General features: G+C 41.3%; 2 protein-coding genes across 3 annotated transcripts in view; both read left to right on the top strand.

The window, feature by feature from the left end:
* Nucleotides 1–641: 641 nt before the first annotated feature.
* LOC120745997 (plancitoxin-1-like) lies at nucleotides 642–6802 on the top strand. The gene is made up of 7 exons (XM_040051225.1): nucleotides 642–771; nucleotides 1286–1387; nucleotides 4166–4367; nucleotides 4893–4971; nucleotides 5169–5333; nucleotides 5429–5611; nucleotides 6203–6802. The coding sequence occupies exons 2-7, from the start codon at nucleotides 1287–1289 to the stop codon at nucleotides 6625–6627; spliced, it is 1155 nt and encodes a 384-aa protein (XP_039907159.1). The 5' UTR covers nucleotides 642–771; nucleotide 1286; the 3' UTR covers nucleotides 6628–6802.
* A 7313-nt stretch (nucleotides 6803–14115) lies between these two features.
* plppr5b (phospholipid phosphatase related 5b) overlaps nucleotides 14116–17102 on the top strand; it is a 117258-nt gene continuing 114271 nt past the window's right edge. Inside the window, exon 1 of one of the 2 annotated variants that reach the window (XM_040051181.1) lies at nucleotides 14116–14321. The gene's annotated coding sequence lies outside the window, so the exon portion shown is untranslated. Of the gene's footprint in view, nucleotides 14322–15015; nucleotides 15321–17102 lie in introns of those variants that run through there. The other variant, XM_040051182.1, reaches the window with a different exon arrangement.

Below are 17102 nucleotides of genomic sequence, written 5' to 3'. Positions count from 1 at the left end.
GAATAAACAATAAGAAAACAAAAACCCTTGTAAAGCCAAGAAATGCTTGAAATGTTTTACATTTTTCAGGCACCAATGCAGTTCCTGAGAACTCCAGAAACCTGATTTAAACACAATATACCCTCTCTCATTAAACTAGGGTTCACCTGATAGGTGGCTGGATTCTAACATTAAGTACAGGCAGAAGTTATGTAAAAGGAAACATTAACTAACAGATCACTGATTCTGTTGTAAAGGGGTAATTACTTCACACAAACCTCGTACGGCTTTTAGGCTGAATAGAATAGTTCAAATAACTTCACCAACTGATTTACAGGCAGTGGCTGCAGGGCATCACAGACTGTGATCAAAGTCAGCTCATAAAGTGCATGAATGCAATAAAACTGCAGAGGTGATGTGAGTGTGAGTTTAGATACATAAAACTTCTGACCTCGTTTGGCCCAACCATTAATTCTCACCCAGTCTCCATTTTGTACATGTAGAGAGATAAAAACAACTTCGAAAATAAATAAAGGTGCACTTTAGTTCAGTTTATTGTGTTTGTGAGGCACAAAGTCCAAATTCATGCTGACTGCTAAAAATCAAACAGCAGTTTTTTTTTTTTCTTCATTTAAATGACCATAAATGGAAACTCCATCCAACCTCTGATCAGCAGCCTGCTGGAGAGGATTTAAGTGAGGGGAAAGAGAGGAATACACAAAGAGAGGTGGACAGATCTGAGGTGAAGATCATGCTCTGTCAGAAACACTGAGACGACTGAAGCGGTGGAAGGTAAGAAGCTTCACTGCTCCTGATGTGCTGACAGGGAGAGAAAAGGCTTAGTAATTAAAATGTCTTAGCCCAAAAGAAGCACTCTGCTTGTACCCCAGTATGTGCAGTCTGCACAGCAGAACTTACTAAAATATGACACAGGGCTCAGGAGGAGTGGGTCTGCACGCCTGAATGTCCTCATGCAAGAGACTGAACTCCATCATTGCTCTGATACAGCCATCAGAGTGTGAGTGTGCATGTGATTCTTGTGTGTGTGTGCTTATGTGTGTGTGTGTGTGTGTGTGTGTGTGAATAGGTGAGTGAGGCTGAAAAGTGAGTGCTTATTGACACTAAATGAATCTGAAATACCAAATCATTCAGTATGGCATCTTTAGTGCACATGGTGCTGTTAAAAATATTTGGGGGTCAACCCACTTCTAAAATGATTTTAAAATATTAATGAAGTTAGGATAAATAAGAAAATGTCTTTGAAAGGTGCCGACATAAACCAGGTAATGTGCTGTGTGTGTTTCAGGATGTGGAGGCTCGTGCTGACTTTCACTCTGTTTTTGGGGGGATCTGAAGTCCAGCTGCAGCCAGTGACCTGCAGAGATAACAATAATGGTGAAGTGGACTGGTATGTTTTTAAAACTTTACACTTTACAAGTCTGTAATGAAGTCATTTGCGCTCATTCTAATCACATCCTGCGTATTAACAAAATCCCCTGGGTTTCATGCCTTGACACACTTGGTACCCTCTCAATCTGCAGGACAGTCCAATAGTTCAGTAATGTTTATTCATCTGAGACCGTTCATCCATTCATTTTCTTCCACTTATCTGGGGCCAAGTTGCGGGAGCAGCAGGCCAAGCAGAGAAGCCCAGACCTCCCTCTCCCCGGCCACCTCCTCCAGCTTGTCCGAGAGAACACTCAGGCGTTCCCAGGCCAGCCGAGAGATATAATCTCTCCAGCGTGTCCTGGGTCTGCCTCGGGGCCTCCTCCCGGTGGGACATGCCCGGAACACCTCACCCAGGAGGCGCCCAGGAGGCATCCTTGTCAGATGCCCAAACCACCTCAACTGGCTCCTTTCGATGTGAAGGAGCAGCGGCTCTACTCTGAGCCCCACTCGGATGGCCGAACTTCTCACCCTATCTCTGAGGGAGAGACCAGCCACCCTTTGGAGGAAGCCCATTTCCACCGCTTGTATCCACAATCTTGTTCTTTCGGTCACTACCCATAGGTAGTGGTGGTCCCGGGACCCAATTTACCGTAGATCAACAGGTAAGTTGAGACCTTCGCTTTTACACTGAGCTCTCTCTTCACCTCAACAGACCAGTACAGCGTCTACATCACTGCAGCTGCAGCACCAATCCGTCTGTCGATCTCCGGCTCCCTTCTTCCATCACTTGTGAACAAGACCCTGAGATACTTAAACTCCTCCACTTGGGGCAGAAACTCGAGTTCGACGTATTGCCGGCTATGCGGACCAAGCTCTCTCAATGGTTTCATAAGAACTGAAAGGAAGTCGAAGTCAGCAGCGCTCCACCCACATTATACACAGTTCAGATTTCCCCTCCTGACCTCTGGCATTGAAAACAAATGGTATATAACAAAGTTTTGTGATTAACTTTTCTTATTGATCAAATACTTATTTTCCACCATAATTAGCAAAAAATTCTTTAGTAATTGGTGTGGCACGGACTCCACACACACACACACACACACACACACAGGATTTCTGTGCTCACAACTCTTTGCGACTTTCAGCTGTTTCACTTTTCAACATGACAGCACAGGTAACTCCAGGATAGGGATGGGTATCGTTTAGGTTTTATCCGATACCGGTGCCAAACCGGTACTTTTGAAACGGTGCCGGTGCTTAAACGGTGCTCAAACCGGTGCTTAAAGAATGGAGAACACAAAATTGGTCCAAAAATCTCTCATGTTCAGCTGTTTCTTTGCAAAAAGATAACAATGTTAGCCTTTTCTGCAGCTATGGGGCATATATGGCATCACTCTTGGCAGGAAGCAGTGCTTAAACAATGGAAAAACACAAACATTGTCCAAAAACCACTCATGTTTAACTGGTTTCCACTTCTTCTTTGGTCATTTTAGCCTTTTTGGCCAGGGTGAAGGGAGTATCTGCCATCAAACAAGAAGACAGCCGCATGTAGCTATGATGATGTTTGCTAGTTCACCTTACATGCATTAATGTAATAACGTGGTTAGCCTACTCAACGTAAATTACACACGAACAACATTAAGCTCCTCACGCAGAGAAGAACGGCTGCTGCTGCATCATCATCCTCATCATTTCTGCTACACTGGCAGGGCTAGGGGCCAGGACTCTCCTCTTCGGGTTTTTGGGGGATGTTGCTAACTCCGGGTCCGATAACAGGCACCACACCCGCAGTAGATGTGCACGGTGTGGGGTCTCGCAGCTAGCTATCAAATACGATGAATTTCTCGGCTTTTAAAAAAACGCTATGCATCGGCAGGTGTTTCATCAGATTTGAGGTGTTACCTCCTTTGACAGTATCACAGTATCAGCTTAAAGCACTTGTTGCAGGCTGCTGAGTTTGCATATTTTGCTGTGGAGTACAGCCAGACTTTTGACCGCTTCGCCTTGGGCATTTTTAATCTGTAGCTCTGCTCTAAAAGAACGTACGTACCTGGACCCGCCTACTATCCTCGGAAACGTAAAATGATTGGCTAGAATCTAAAGTGTATCACAGCTCAGAAAAAAAAAAGCACCGAAATAAAGCACCGACATGTGCGCTGCTTTTTGGTCTGGTTACTACCGTTTATGTCAGAACCGGTGCCATCGTGGCACCGGATACCGGTACCCATCCCTACTCCAGGAGCATCCCCTGCTCTCACGACTCCTCACACACTCTTCTCCTCACCTCCTTCATCACTGTACATAAATAGAGCAGAAAGAGCATGATTAATTCTAGTCCACACCTATTTCCTCTGCCACCTCAACGCTGCCCTGAGAGCTCACCATACTGCAGCAGGCCAGAGACCACACCCCCACCTCAATCAGACAATGTGATTTTTTTGGATTTTCTTTTCTCATTTTGTCTCTCATTGTTTAGGTATACCCAAGATGAAAATTACAGGCCTCTCTCATCTTTTTAAATGGGAGAACTTGCACAATTGGTGGCTGACTAAATGCTTTTTTGCCCGACTGTATGTGACTTAATTTTTTACCTCCCAATAAGAAGTTTTCATTCTTCCTCATGTTGGAAAATGCCACTAAGAGTGTACGGAGAGCATCAAAATATGATACGAAGGGGTTTTTGATCAAATCTCTGCATAGGCTGATGTTGGGTGAACCGGTGCATCTAACAGGTTAACATTTTCACTTTGGAGTTTGTTTCTTTTCATGTCATGTTTTGTTTGTTTCTCATCAGGTTCATCATTTACAAAGCACCTGGAGAGATTATCCCTGGATCTAACCCTAGAAGATTTAAAAACGAGATGAACTACTTGTACATTGATTCAGCAAACAGCAAGTCCTACATGCACAATAGACCCGGCTACAAGAACCTCAAAGATCCATCTGGTGCCTTGGCCCACACCCTGAGACCAATCTTGAAGAAAATTAGAAACATGGTGAGACCATTAGTTTGGTCCAGTAATGGTCCTCTACCAAAACACATGATTTAATGCATATGCTGGAAACACTCAATACAGGTACACGTGCAGATTTAAAGTGTGAATGCTGTTTTATCATGATTTTTCATTTTAGCTCCATGAAATGGAGAGAAATAATGATTTGCTTAAATTCTAGGTGCTTAACAGTAGTTCTGACATATCCAGTTGAAACTATTACAAGCGGATGCAAGGGATTGAAGAAAAACAATGGCTGGGTAGTGCTGTCAGTGGACAAGTGAAAAAAACAACATGCCCACTTTAGTCGAAGAGGCAAAAGCGCATCATATGAGACAGCTTCAGGCAACTGAGGAATTTTTATTACCAGGAGAAAAAAATCCACGTCCAGAAGCAGGAATTAGATTAGATTCAGTGTTTTCACCATTTCACAAACGTCTATGAGACTGTGCTGTCATGTAGGCCGAGGATGTCTCTTGAAAGTGTTAATGCAGATTTTTTCTTTTTTCTTTTTTGCATGATTTACAGCTGTCAAACTTTGGATTCATCAGCTACAGTGATCAACCTCCAGGATGTTCCTCACATACCACGTTTGGCCACAGTAAAGGTAAAGAAAGCTTCTTTTTACAGACAACACATTGTCAAACATATAAAACAAACACTGGAAAAAGTTTGTTAGACTATTGATCTTATAAAATGACTGAATCATTATTATGAAGGCAGTGAAAGGATTAAAGTGCTTTGAATAAAATGCATCCTATTCCTTATTTTATGACCAGTACTGTAACTGTTTACTGTCCACAGGGGTGATCATGGTGGAAAGAGACCTACCTGGGGTCTGGCTCTTGCACAGCACACCTCAATTCCCCTTCAGAAGAGACCAAAACAATTTCTGGCCTGAATCTGGATTACAACTTGCTCAGACGTTCATCTGTGTAACTTTCAACTATAGCCAGTTCATACAGATCGGTAAAAAGCTCAGTTCGAACTCTGGACATTTCACAATTTAAAGCCCAGAGGCTGATCTAAACCTCACAGTAAAGATCTTGTTTAACTTTTTCCAGGTAAACATCTGCAGTACATCAGAGCTTTTCCATTTGAACATGATATTCCAGATGATTTCCATCAAGAGCTCATAGATGCAACAAAATGGGTTGAAGTTCCCCCATCGAGTGATTACCAAACACTCACATCAAGAGGAGGTCTGAGGTTTTATAGCATTGCTAAACAACAGTTGCAAGAGCCAGGTGAGATGTCTGCATGTTTAAAGGTTAAAGTAATAATCATCCTTTAAATTACACTGTGGAGGTATGGCACAGACGACATAGGAACTCCAGCTTTTCACTCCGACTTTATCCGTCTCCACATAACTTTGCGCCACACACTTGACAACAAACTTCCCAGCAACCTGGGTGTGAGTGGAGCCCCCTAGTTGGCTGCCATAACACCAGTTTTTGTTGGTTAAGCTTTTAATGGTTACAGTGATATTTGTCTGGTCTTAAGACCAGACAAATATCATTGGGGATGAGAATGGATGACTTGGAATCTTTAAAGAGAGGACAGGTTTTAGGATCAGCCTAGCGCAATGCCAGTTAACATATATGTATTTACATCCAAATAGAAATTTAGGCAATGATATTTATGCTGCCTATAGCTGCCGACAGCTGCTGCATATCTGAAATCCACGTACTGTTATTCACTTTGTTACTGACGTTATGTCTTCATCAATGGCTGAAATGCAGTGTCTGAGAAGAGAGTGTGAGTGTAAACGAGTTTTAAAATGTTCAATGTTTCAAAAAGACAGGAAATGCTTTAAATGCTCCTTGATCCTTTTGCAGATGGAGACCTGTACCACACTATTGCCCGGGCAGTTCAGAGTCATGTGTATGTGCAGACGTGGGGCTGCCAGAAAGATCGGGCCAATTCTGACTGCTCAGGCCCCAATCATGTGTACAACCTCAAAACTATAAAAAAGGTTCTGGGTCCTGCTAGTATATGGCGTCCTACAAAGGACCATTCAAAGTGGTGTGTGACCAACAGAGAATCCAACAGTGAATGGACCTGTATAGCTGATGTCAACAGGGCTCAAACCCAGTATCAGAGACGAGGCGGGGCGCTGTGCATTGAGAACAGAGACGTAAGAAACAAGTTCTGGGAGTTTGCTAGAGAGTTTGACAAATGTAGTACGACCCCAACCACCATGGACAGTGACTGTGAGCCTGACTTAAAAAGAATCCACTTGGATCCGTCAGTGATAGGCTGAATACAGCTCAACTTACTTCACTGTGGACTTTACCAATCCTGCCGTTAAATATTAAAAACATAAGGGAAAGGAAAGATTCGTAAGTGTTAGTTTATTATCATTCTGAAAAGATGTGTGACAATATGACAAACAATAAAATAATAAATCTGGATAAAATACATCTGGTTTATGTTATGTTTGTTATGCTTTCACTCATTGTCATTTATTCTGCAGTTGTTGACCCTTTCTGCAGTGCCTCCTGGTGTTTGAATTTCTGCTTCTTTAATTTTCTTTCATACCTAAGAAGATGAATTAATTGTTTAATTAAAAGGATACAAATACAGCTTCAATTAAGTTTATAAGAATAACTTGTGTTTTTGAACAATAACACAGTACTCACTTTGAAACATGCAAAGTCAAAATAAATTAAACACTACATGCACACAAAATAGTGTAATTTATATTTACATTTTTAATGTTTTTTTCATTTAAAAATTAAGGTTTTCCTAGAAGAAGTTCGTTAACATTTTGCTGATAAGTGAAGATTCTCAGGAGAAACAGAAAAACAGGAGACCACACAGGACTGTGTGAACTTTGTGTGTACATTTGTTTGAAATATTAATGAAATACTGTGTCAACACAAATTTGATTTTCCCAGAAAAAACAGGATAAAAAGGAAAAACTGAAGATCTCTCAGATATTGTATCCCTTACTATTTGCTCCCCATTGCATTGCTTAATAAGCTCAAGGTTTAGTGTACTTGAACTGTAAGAAATAGAATCAATTTCAATTACAATTCCATACAACTGTATTTTATCCTCAATAGAACACAGAAACACATCAAATGTTTGAACTGAGTAATCATGCCATTTTACATTCGCCTGCTATGAAGCCATGCTGCTGGGATAAATGCAGTATGTGGTTTAGCATCATCATGCTGACACATGAAGGCCTTCCCTAAAAAGGATGTCTGGATCAGAGCATTTTCTGCTCTAAAACCTGCACATACTGTTTAACATGTACGCCTTTTCAGATGTGAAAGCTGCTATGGCATTAGGCACTAATGCACCACCATACCATCAGAGATGCTGTTTTTAGACTGAATCATCTTACTAACCTGTTATCAACTAATCATGTGTAAAATGTTCCAACAGTTCTTTCTTTCTTAGTATTACTTTCTGTTCCAGGGTTCTGTTGCCCCCATTGCAACATTTTTGAGATGTTACGGCAAAAAAAAAAAAGAAAAGAAGAAGTTCCAGACATAGTAATTATACAAAATATAATGTGATTCTCAGACATGTTTTAAAAATACATGAGAATCCTACAAACTGTGGGCCGGTATGCTACTGGAGCACCTGCAGGAAATCCATTTAACATCTGAAAAGTCAGATGTCCTGAGATATGCATAACAACAAATTACCTCTGAGGCAATAACAGAGTGACCAAATTACTGAGAAGAGAGAAAACAGCTGTTTAGGTCAGTTCTGTTTATAGAATAGAATAGAATTCAACTTTATTGTCATTGCACATGCACAGGTACAGGGCAACGAAATGCAGTTTGCATCCATCCAGAAGTGCTTTAGTGATATAGATATATTACAATATATATTAGCAATAATATAGATATGTGAGTATATTACAGAAATGGGTCTATTATGGTATGTTATAATGTACACGGTATGAAGTATGTTGTGAATATTCTATAACTATAAGTATGTACAGGCTGTAGTGAGTACAAGCTATGTACAGGCTATGAACAGGATATAAATATGAAAAACTATACAGAATATGAAATAAATAACTTTACAGAATCTGAGATATACAGCTATACAGAAATGGGAACTATGCAAGTTGTAAACAGTTGTAGGATTAAAGATTATCGAATGTACAGAATGATTATTTACACAGAGCTATACAGTAGTGCAGTTAAGATAAGTGAGGGTGTAGATAGTTTCTACAGAGGCTATATAAAGTGCTAGTGGTTGTGAGTGGTGGTTCAGTCCATGTTATTATTGTGTGTTTGAGGGTACAGTTGTCCATTGTGGGTGTGTGTATGTTCAGTCCATGAGTTAACGTGGGTCAGATGTCAGGAGGCAGAGTTCAGGAGTCTGACAGCTGTGGGGAAGAAGCTGTTCCGGTACCTGGTGGTCTTAGTCCGGAGGCTCCTGTAGCGCCTCCCAGAGGGCAGGAGGGTGAAGAGTCCATGTGATGGGTGACTGGGGTCTTTGATGATTTTCCCAGCCCTTTTCAGACACCGCTTCCTGTAGATGTCTTTCATGGCAGGAAGTGGTGCTCCGGCGATGCGCTGGGCAGTTTTCACGACCCTGTCATGTATTTTTAAGGGACAAAGTCCAAGCAAATATTGACTGGTCTGAAAGTTTGAGGATGATAAGCTGTAAACAGAGACCTGTTCCTGTAAATGTCTAATCAAATAAAGAACATGCCAGGTGAACGCTGTTTTCTATTTTTCATGCTATGAGGAGTGTTAAAAAGATGAATCAGACAGAAATGCATTTGCAAGTAGAAGTTTGAGAACACATCGTCTAAATAAAAATTATGTAAACAGAATGTGACTGAAAAAAAAAATCAAAGCAAAAGAGTTCTACTGTCTAATGTTTTCATTAGAACCATACATCACTTTCTCTTAACCACCACAGAAGAGAAGAGCTCCTTTCTACACTCAAGCTAAAGCTTTAATAACAACGAGCACCACAATTCGGATAATTTTCTTCGACTTCTCTGGCCCCGATAACATGATCCAGTCCAGGATGCTGAGGGAGAAGTTGGAAGACATGCAGGTGGAGGATACACAGGTCCAGTGGATCAGTGACTTCCTGACAGGCAGACCACAGTTTGTGAGACTGCAGCAACTGAGCACCCCAGGGAACTGTTCTGTCCCCTTTCCTCTTCACCATCTGTGACTGTCTCCTCCAGAAATTCTCTGATGACATGGCCAACTCGAGACCGCTTCCTCTCATCTCATGGTACACAGAGTGTACACAGTCCTTATCAGACCTAATAAGGTTAAGATATTTTATCAACATATAAATGATTATATATCTCCAAGCATAAATAATTATATGTTTCTAAGCACAAATGACAACCTAAAAAATATCAATTCTAACAATTACAAGTGCTTTTTCTGATGAAGACTTTTTTAAACTGTGAACAGCAGCTAAGTCAATAAGGATCTGTGACTCCTGTGTCCAAAAGTCCTCAGCAGTGGAAACACCACAGTTCAAAATCCCAAGTGCAAACCTTTTTCTCTGCAGTCCTCAAGATGCTCTCAGCTGTTTAACTTTAGGTAGAGTAGAAAAGTTTTACATATTTCAATACCACTGAATGTTACATAAGACCCTGAAAACAAGGTGACAGTTGCTTCCCAAGCAAAAACCTCTGCATGTGCTCAGAAGTCACAACAAATAAGACAATAATAAGACCAAACATATAAGTGACATAAGAGGCTAGGGAAAGAGCAAGCATGAAGTGAGATGCTGTTTGTGTGTATACATGTGTGCACACTTGTTCAAGGTCCCTCTCGTTATGTACCAGTGTGATAAAGTCCTGAATGCAGCCTTCAGTTCTGAGCCTTAAAGAACATACACTCAGCAGCAGAATAGAATCACGTATAACTACATTTATACATTTTCTAAATTACCAATTATTACATGCACATTCCTGCAACAATGTGATACAAAATGTGAACTACAGTTGGTGGTTTTAGCATGGAATGGCATAACAAGCAGGCTAGTTTCCAGATTAGGGCATAAGTTAAATCCTGATTTAACTCAGTAAAAAGTGAATCACATTTGAAGCAGAAAACCCGGGGTTAACCCTGAAGTTACCTGGATATGACAAAATCTCCTCTTATACTAGAGGCCTCTGTTGTCAGGGGTGGAACACTTCAAAAAGACTCTGAATGACTTGGACATTAGGACAGACGCCATAACCACTGAAGAAACTGCAGCTGTGATCAAACTCCTTGAGAATGGCAATGCGTTGGGCATGTACATGGTGTCTGCAGAAATGCTGAAGCACATCAGTGCCCCGTCAGCTTATGTTGGTCATCGGCACAAGTGCCAGAAGATTGGCTAAAAGGAGTTACAGTAAAGCTCCCCAAGAAAGGCAACCTGGCGGACTGCAACAACTGAGGAATCACACTATAGCCGAAGGCTTCATAAGGCCCTGGACCAGAAATTCCGGGAAGAACAAGCCGGATTCTGCAGTGGCTGGTCGTGCACAGAGCAGAATTTAATCCTGTTCACAATCACCGAACAGACTTTGGAATACCAGCAGCATCTCTCGATTAATTTTGTCGATTTCACATAGGCATTTGATAGCGTCATATGGCATCCCTGAACAGTTCATAAAAAATATTCTGAACCCTCTACCTTCGATCCAGTTGCTGCGTCCTCACAGAGGATCGCTACATCACCACTGAGACCGATATGAGGAAAGGGTGCATTCTCTCTCCCTTCCTCTTCCTCCTCCTTGCCATTGACTTTGTTCTGCAAACTCTCATTTCAGTCTCACATTAGTTACACAACCTGGCTTGCATATGTAACCCCGCTCAGTCTCTATGTCCGGTGCTGTATGAGTAAAACTCTCTGGACTCGAGATGGGTAGAGCTCAGGCGTGGTTTATTCCCCTTTGGTGGGTCTCTGCAATAACATGGGACATGAGTAACCATGGGTTTCCAGCAACAGGATTCCGCACAACACAGCAAAAGCTTCATTGCTACTAAAGGGATAAGCTTAGGGAAAACCAGTTTACCAGTAGCAGACTTCCACTGCGGATTTTCAAAATAAACGTTTTAAAATCAAATCTTTCAAAATAAACCCATGGTTGCGATCCCAAGTTTAACAGGAATTTAACCACAACAAAACCATATTCATTATTTTACATCGTTACACATACTTTCACTTACCTAACATTAACCGACTTCGTCCCTTCCTTACTCCCCGTGCTGCTGCCTTGTCTATAGTCTTATTACTTCCCAGATCAATTATTGCAACTCCCTCTTATTTGGTCTCCCCAATAAGTCCCTCCATAAACTTCAACTTCTTCTTTCTGCAGCTCAGGTCATAACTCATACTCCATTAAGAGACCATATTACCCCAATTCTTCAACAGCTTCACTGGTTGCCCATAGAAGCTCAGATAAACTTTAAATATTTAATTCTCACGTTTAAGTGCATCCATAACCTTGCCCCTCCTTATCTGTGTGATCTGCTTCAAACAACCTCTGTTTCCTGCTCTCTCAGATCTTCATCTGCCACTCATCTTGTTGTTCCTTCTGCTCATCTTGTCACTTTCAGTTGCTCTGCTCCTCGGCTCAGGAACTCACTTCCTCCACTTATAAAAAATATAGATTCCGTTCCCTTATTTAAGTCACAGCTCAAAACATACTTGTGTAAACTGGCTTACTCACTTTAATATAGATTTTACTTGTTGTCAAATCTTGTGTATTGTTTTGGAATTTTAATTTATTTTGATCTATTTTTTATCTACTGTTTTATTGATACATTTTTTCTCTTTGTAAGGTGAACTTCGGTTTTAGAAAGGCGCCCTTAAAGAAAATGTATTATTATTACTATTACTATCATCATCATTATTATTATTATTATTATTATTATTATTATTATTATTATGCAGACTTCTATGGACCAAGATGGCTTTGGGATACCTTGGCGTCCATCAACACGCCAGACAGACCTCAACTTCGCAGATGGCATTGTTTTGTTGGCTGACGTCTGGAAAAACATGAAGACCATGACATGAAAACTTGGAGTAAGAGGCAGCCAAAGTGGGCTTCCGGATTAGCGGGAACCAGGCCAAGGTCATGAGAATTGGTTACGTGACGGCACAGGATCCCACAGGTAGGACAGCAATGTCTGGAGGAGGTGAACAAATTCACCACCCTGGGCAGCATCCTTGCAGGCGACAGAGATGCTGATCATTAGTCGTGTGTCAGATTGTGAAAGCGGGTGCGGTTTTCCAGTGACTCTGGCTGATCTGGTTGATCCCGAAGATCGACCGGGCTCCAAAGATCCATCTGCTCAACTCCATCATTATACCTACCGCGATCTGCACTTGTGATACATGGAAAACATCAGCCAAAATCGCCAAAGACTCAATGTAGCTCAACACTCATGTCTAAGACGGATCCTCCCTGTTTCTTACTCGGACCATGTCACCAATGAAGAAGTCCACCGCCGGACTGCCACATGTCCTCTCAATGACATTGTGACTGACCGGCCTTTTGGGGGACAAACACTGTGCCAACTCCCGCACCAACTGCCCAAGATCACCATCCCATGGAACCCACCCCTTGGAAGACACAATCCAGGCCGCCCCCGTACAACATGGCGGAGGACTTTCATCGGTGAGTTACACACCTTAGACAGCCGCAGCTGATCGATTATGCTGGCGGAGATCTGCCGCCCAATGCAAACAGCAGGACCTAAGTCTAAGTAAGTCTCTGTTGTCAGACCAACAGAACACAAACCATGTGAAACCTCTGGGGACACTAAACAGCTGCAAATTTACTGGGTTTCTTTTTACTGCTGATGTGGTATTATAAATGAGTTTGAGTAAATTAACATTTAGTATTGTCAGAGAAAATCACATTTTCTCAGATTCTAATTTCTAGGATTCTTCTAGTCTGAACAGAACAATAGGACACCATATGCTAGTTAGACTCTTTAACAGTGTGTGTATGCTGTTGTTGTAATGAGAGCAGGTGCCATAATGAGACTCTCAGCAATGATACTTCAGCTTCTTCCCAGCGTTACATGACTGCTGGCTTGGTAAGCTGACACCACATGCACACTGTGTGAGACTGTGTCACCAGAACTCCTGTTACTGTTGTTGGAACAGATACAAGTTACAGCAAAGGTAATGCTGCCTTCACGTCCAAAGAAAACACCAAACTTTCGACTTTTTTAAGTGAAAACTGTTTGAGTTTGTAATAAACAACATGTTTTGGAGAGGAAAATGAATTTAATACAGGACAGAGTTTGAAAGCCAATAAACATAGATTGCGAGTAAATATAGTTTTTTATGCAGAGTCTTTGAAAGCAATGGTTACAATAAAACATTACTTATCATAAAAGCTATGAATGAGTATGTTTTCATGAAAAAATAAATATAATTGACGTTATCAGTGCACCTTTTATGATTATGGCTCCACAGCATTCAGCATTATAATTGTTTTATGACATTAGATGCGAAGAAAAACTTCTATTGATTAAAAAAGTAGAATATAGTTAAGTGGTAACCACCAGAACCACCTCCGTATTATTTTTGATTTAAATGGTAGAAACGCAAAAGGACGACTTTTGCATTAAAACAACATGTTTTTTTGTTTATTTTTCCTTTTTTGTTTGTTTTTGCTATAATATAATGAGCTCATTTATTTTCTTTTTCTACACATCTCTCTCTTTTAGCTTTTCTGACACGTTAATGCAACATTGATCTCCCCCACGAGCGCTTAAGTAAACCGCGCATGCGTCTCACCAACAGAATCTGCGATCGTGCAGCACTGTGGGTCCCGTTACTAAAAGGAAAATCCCAGGAAGTGTGACGGGATAAGGTGGCTGACGGAGCCGGTGGGCCTGGGCGTTGTGTCAGCTGCAGACACCGGACAGCGCTGCGCTCAGACGGTTAACCACAGAGACTCCAGAGAGACTGCGCGAACTCTTGGAGCTGGCCAAGGTACGAGTCTCCGCGTCTGCTGCCGCTGGTCTCCACCGAGGTGACAGAAAGCTGATGGTTCTGTCGGTATCTGCGACAGCCTTGATAACATCATACTTAACAGATCACACCTGTGTGTTCAAACCAGTAATATTATGTCATCACCGAGACCTGTGGCAGGGATCGATGGGACCTCTTTTATCCACTTTGGATGTCAGTGTCTTCCACTGATGTTTGAGGATGGTGGCTCAGCGCGTTCAGCACTTTTACACAATGCTGAACAAAAAAAACAAAGTCTCACCTTGGCACATAAAACTTTAACAGTGAACTTTACAAGAAAATGTTATTCAACGCCGTTTCACAAGTTTTTGATGATGGTCGGAAATAATTAGGCATCCATTAGATTATTTATTTAGGTTGTAAAAGCATGTTGAAAGGATGGATATCATACTCAGATATAATTAGGAAACTGTGGCTGATTCATCATTGTATATATTAGTAAATATAAAAATGTAACTTTTGATAATTAAATTCTGTATGACTCATTTTGAAACTTGTACTGTACACTCACCTCTAAAAAGTTTTCTACAGCTCTGTTCAGAGCTTTGACATCATTGCAGAGACTGCAAAAAGAACCGCTGCTGTTTCTTTTTAAGCCATAAACCAGTGAGCTTCCCAGACAGAACTAAGCATGCATTCTGCCAGTGATGGGTCGGTCGAAATGGCTCTTAGAGCCGGAACTTTGAAGTGAACGATGCGAGCCGTGGGTTTTTTTTCTTTCTCCTGCCCTCTCTTTCACTTTTTTTCGCTTCACGCTGCAAGTCACCCTTGTGTTTGCGCTGAGCAGAGACGGCAAACAGAGCCTTGCGTTTGCGCCCCTCCCCCCTCTGCTCAGCGCTGAGCTGAGGGGGCGGGGCGGTAGTTACACTCGCAACAGCAGTAGCACACAACAAGAGCAGGAGGGAGAGGGAAAGAAAGAGAGCCGGGAGCAACAAGAGACAACACCGTCACATTGGAAAGGTACAGTAAAGAAAATGAGTGACACCAAGAAAAGAAGCAAAGTCTGGAGCCATTTCAATCTTATTGACAAAACAAAGGCAGAGTGTACAAGAAAAGGATATCATAAAGAGTCGGCTCCACAAACAACCTGCACAGGCACCTAAGAACTGTCCACCCATCAGTGCAATGGGAAGATAAAACGCAGTCAGTTGAGTGTGATATTAATATTTCTAAATGCCAACCTTTGCCTTAATTAAAGATCTGGGCGTTCTTTTCTTTTTTTCGCTTTTTTTCCATATTTTAATTTATATTTAATTGTGTTGTGGTTTGCAGTGTTTTGTGTTGTTTCACTTTAAATGTGTTTAACAGGAAAAAGCTGAAAATTTAAGTAGTTAAAAGTTAAAATGTATGAAATGTAAATAGTTGGTTTGTGTATTTTATAATTTATTTATTACATTTTATGTGGAGTATATTTACAGTGGCCCCTAGAGACAACGCACGTACAAACTCCAAAACGTACAAACTCCAAAACACAACGGAAGTGCTCCAGGATGCTAGGGGCCGTGTTGAGCTTTTACCTAGTGGCTACACAAGCCAGGAAGTACCAACAATTGGATTGGGTGTGTGGTAGTAACAGGTAAATGAGGGTTTTTTAAAATTATTTTAATATATATATATATGAGTGTTTGTGTATTAATACAAAAACAATAGACATATGAATTCGATTGTGTAATTTAAGTGATCTAGGTAGCTCTGTTTTGGAAGTTTAGTTAACGCTAGAAATGTGTTTTGGAGTTTGTACGTGTTTCGTCTCTAGGGGCCCCCATAAAAATTTATGTATAAACATGCATAAAGAAAACCACGTTTTTTTACATTACTAATTCCTTTTGTGCATAATTTTATGTTGTTGTTGATAGTTAATTAATTAAAGCAACAAAACAACCTGAAGAGCCGGTTGGGAGCCGAAAGAGCCGGTTCTCTAAAAAGAGCCGGAAATCCCATCACTACATTCTACTGGTGGTGGTCAGAGGGCCCGGTGGCGCCAGTGTCCGGCAGCCTCGCCTCTATCAGTGCGCCCCAGGGCAGCTGTGGCTACAATGTAGCTGCCATCACCAGTGTGTGAATGGGTGGATGACTGGATGTAGTGTAAAGCGCTTTGGGGTCCTTAGGGACTGAGTAAAGCGCTATACAAATGCAGGCCATTCTTGATCTCCATCACACATGATACAAAAAATATAATTTGAGCAATTAACCATTCAATATTTCCTTTTTTCCTGTTTCCTTTAAATATGGATTTTTAAATATGTAACTTAAATATATTTCATGTTTATGTGTGATTGAAATTGAAATACGGCATGCAGGTGCATTGGATTGTGTGGTTTTTATTTAAATTCAGATGCGTTAGGGTTAGGGACCTGAAGGGATGGACATGATCAGCAACAACACTCAGGTTGGCTGTGATGTTTATGCTCAGTTGGTCAGTGTGCCAGTCTACTTCAACATTTGATAGGTTTTGCTTTCATAGATCAGGGCTCTAGACTACCTTTGTGCCATTGGTGCGCCTAACTTTTTTTCTTAGGTGCACCAGCACAAAAGTTAGGTGCACCCAAATTTTTCAACCACATCGCTTACCACCGCAGTTTTACATGTGCACTTTTTGGGGTGGAAATTTGCTGTCCATAAAGCCAATATTGATTTGTAAATGATTAACTAACAATCTTGTCAACACAAAGTTCTTCATTGGGGCGCGACCGTGGCTCAGGGGGTTGGGAAGCTCATCTTGTAACTGGAAGGTTGCTGGTT

This window comes from Simochromis diagramma, unplaced genomic scaffold (assembly GCF_900408965.1).
Source record: "Simochromis diagramma unplaced genomic scaffold, fSimDia1.1 OVJJ01000644.1, whole genome shotgun sequence".
NCBI lineage: Eukaryota > Metazoa > Chordata > Actinopteri > Cichliformes > Cichlidae > Simochromis > Simochromis diagramma.
Note: the sequence above shows the minus strand (reverse complement) of the source record. Positions and strands in the feature narration are given on the sequence as shown.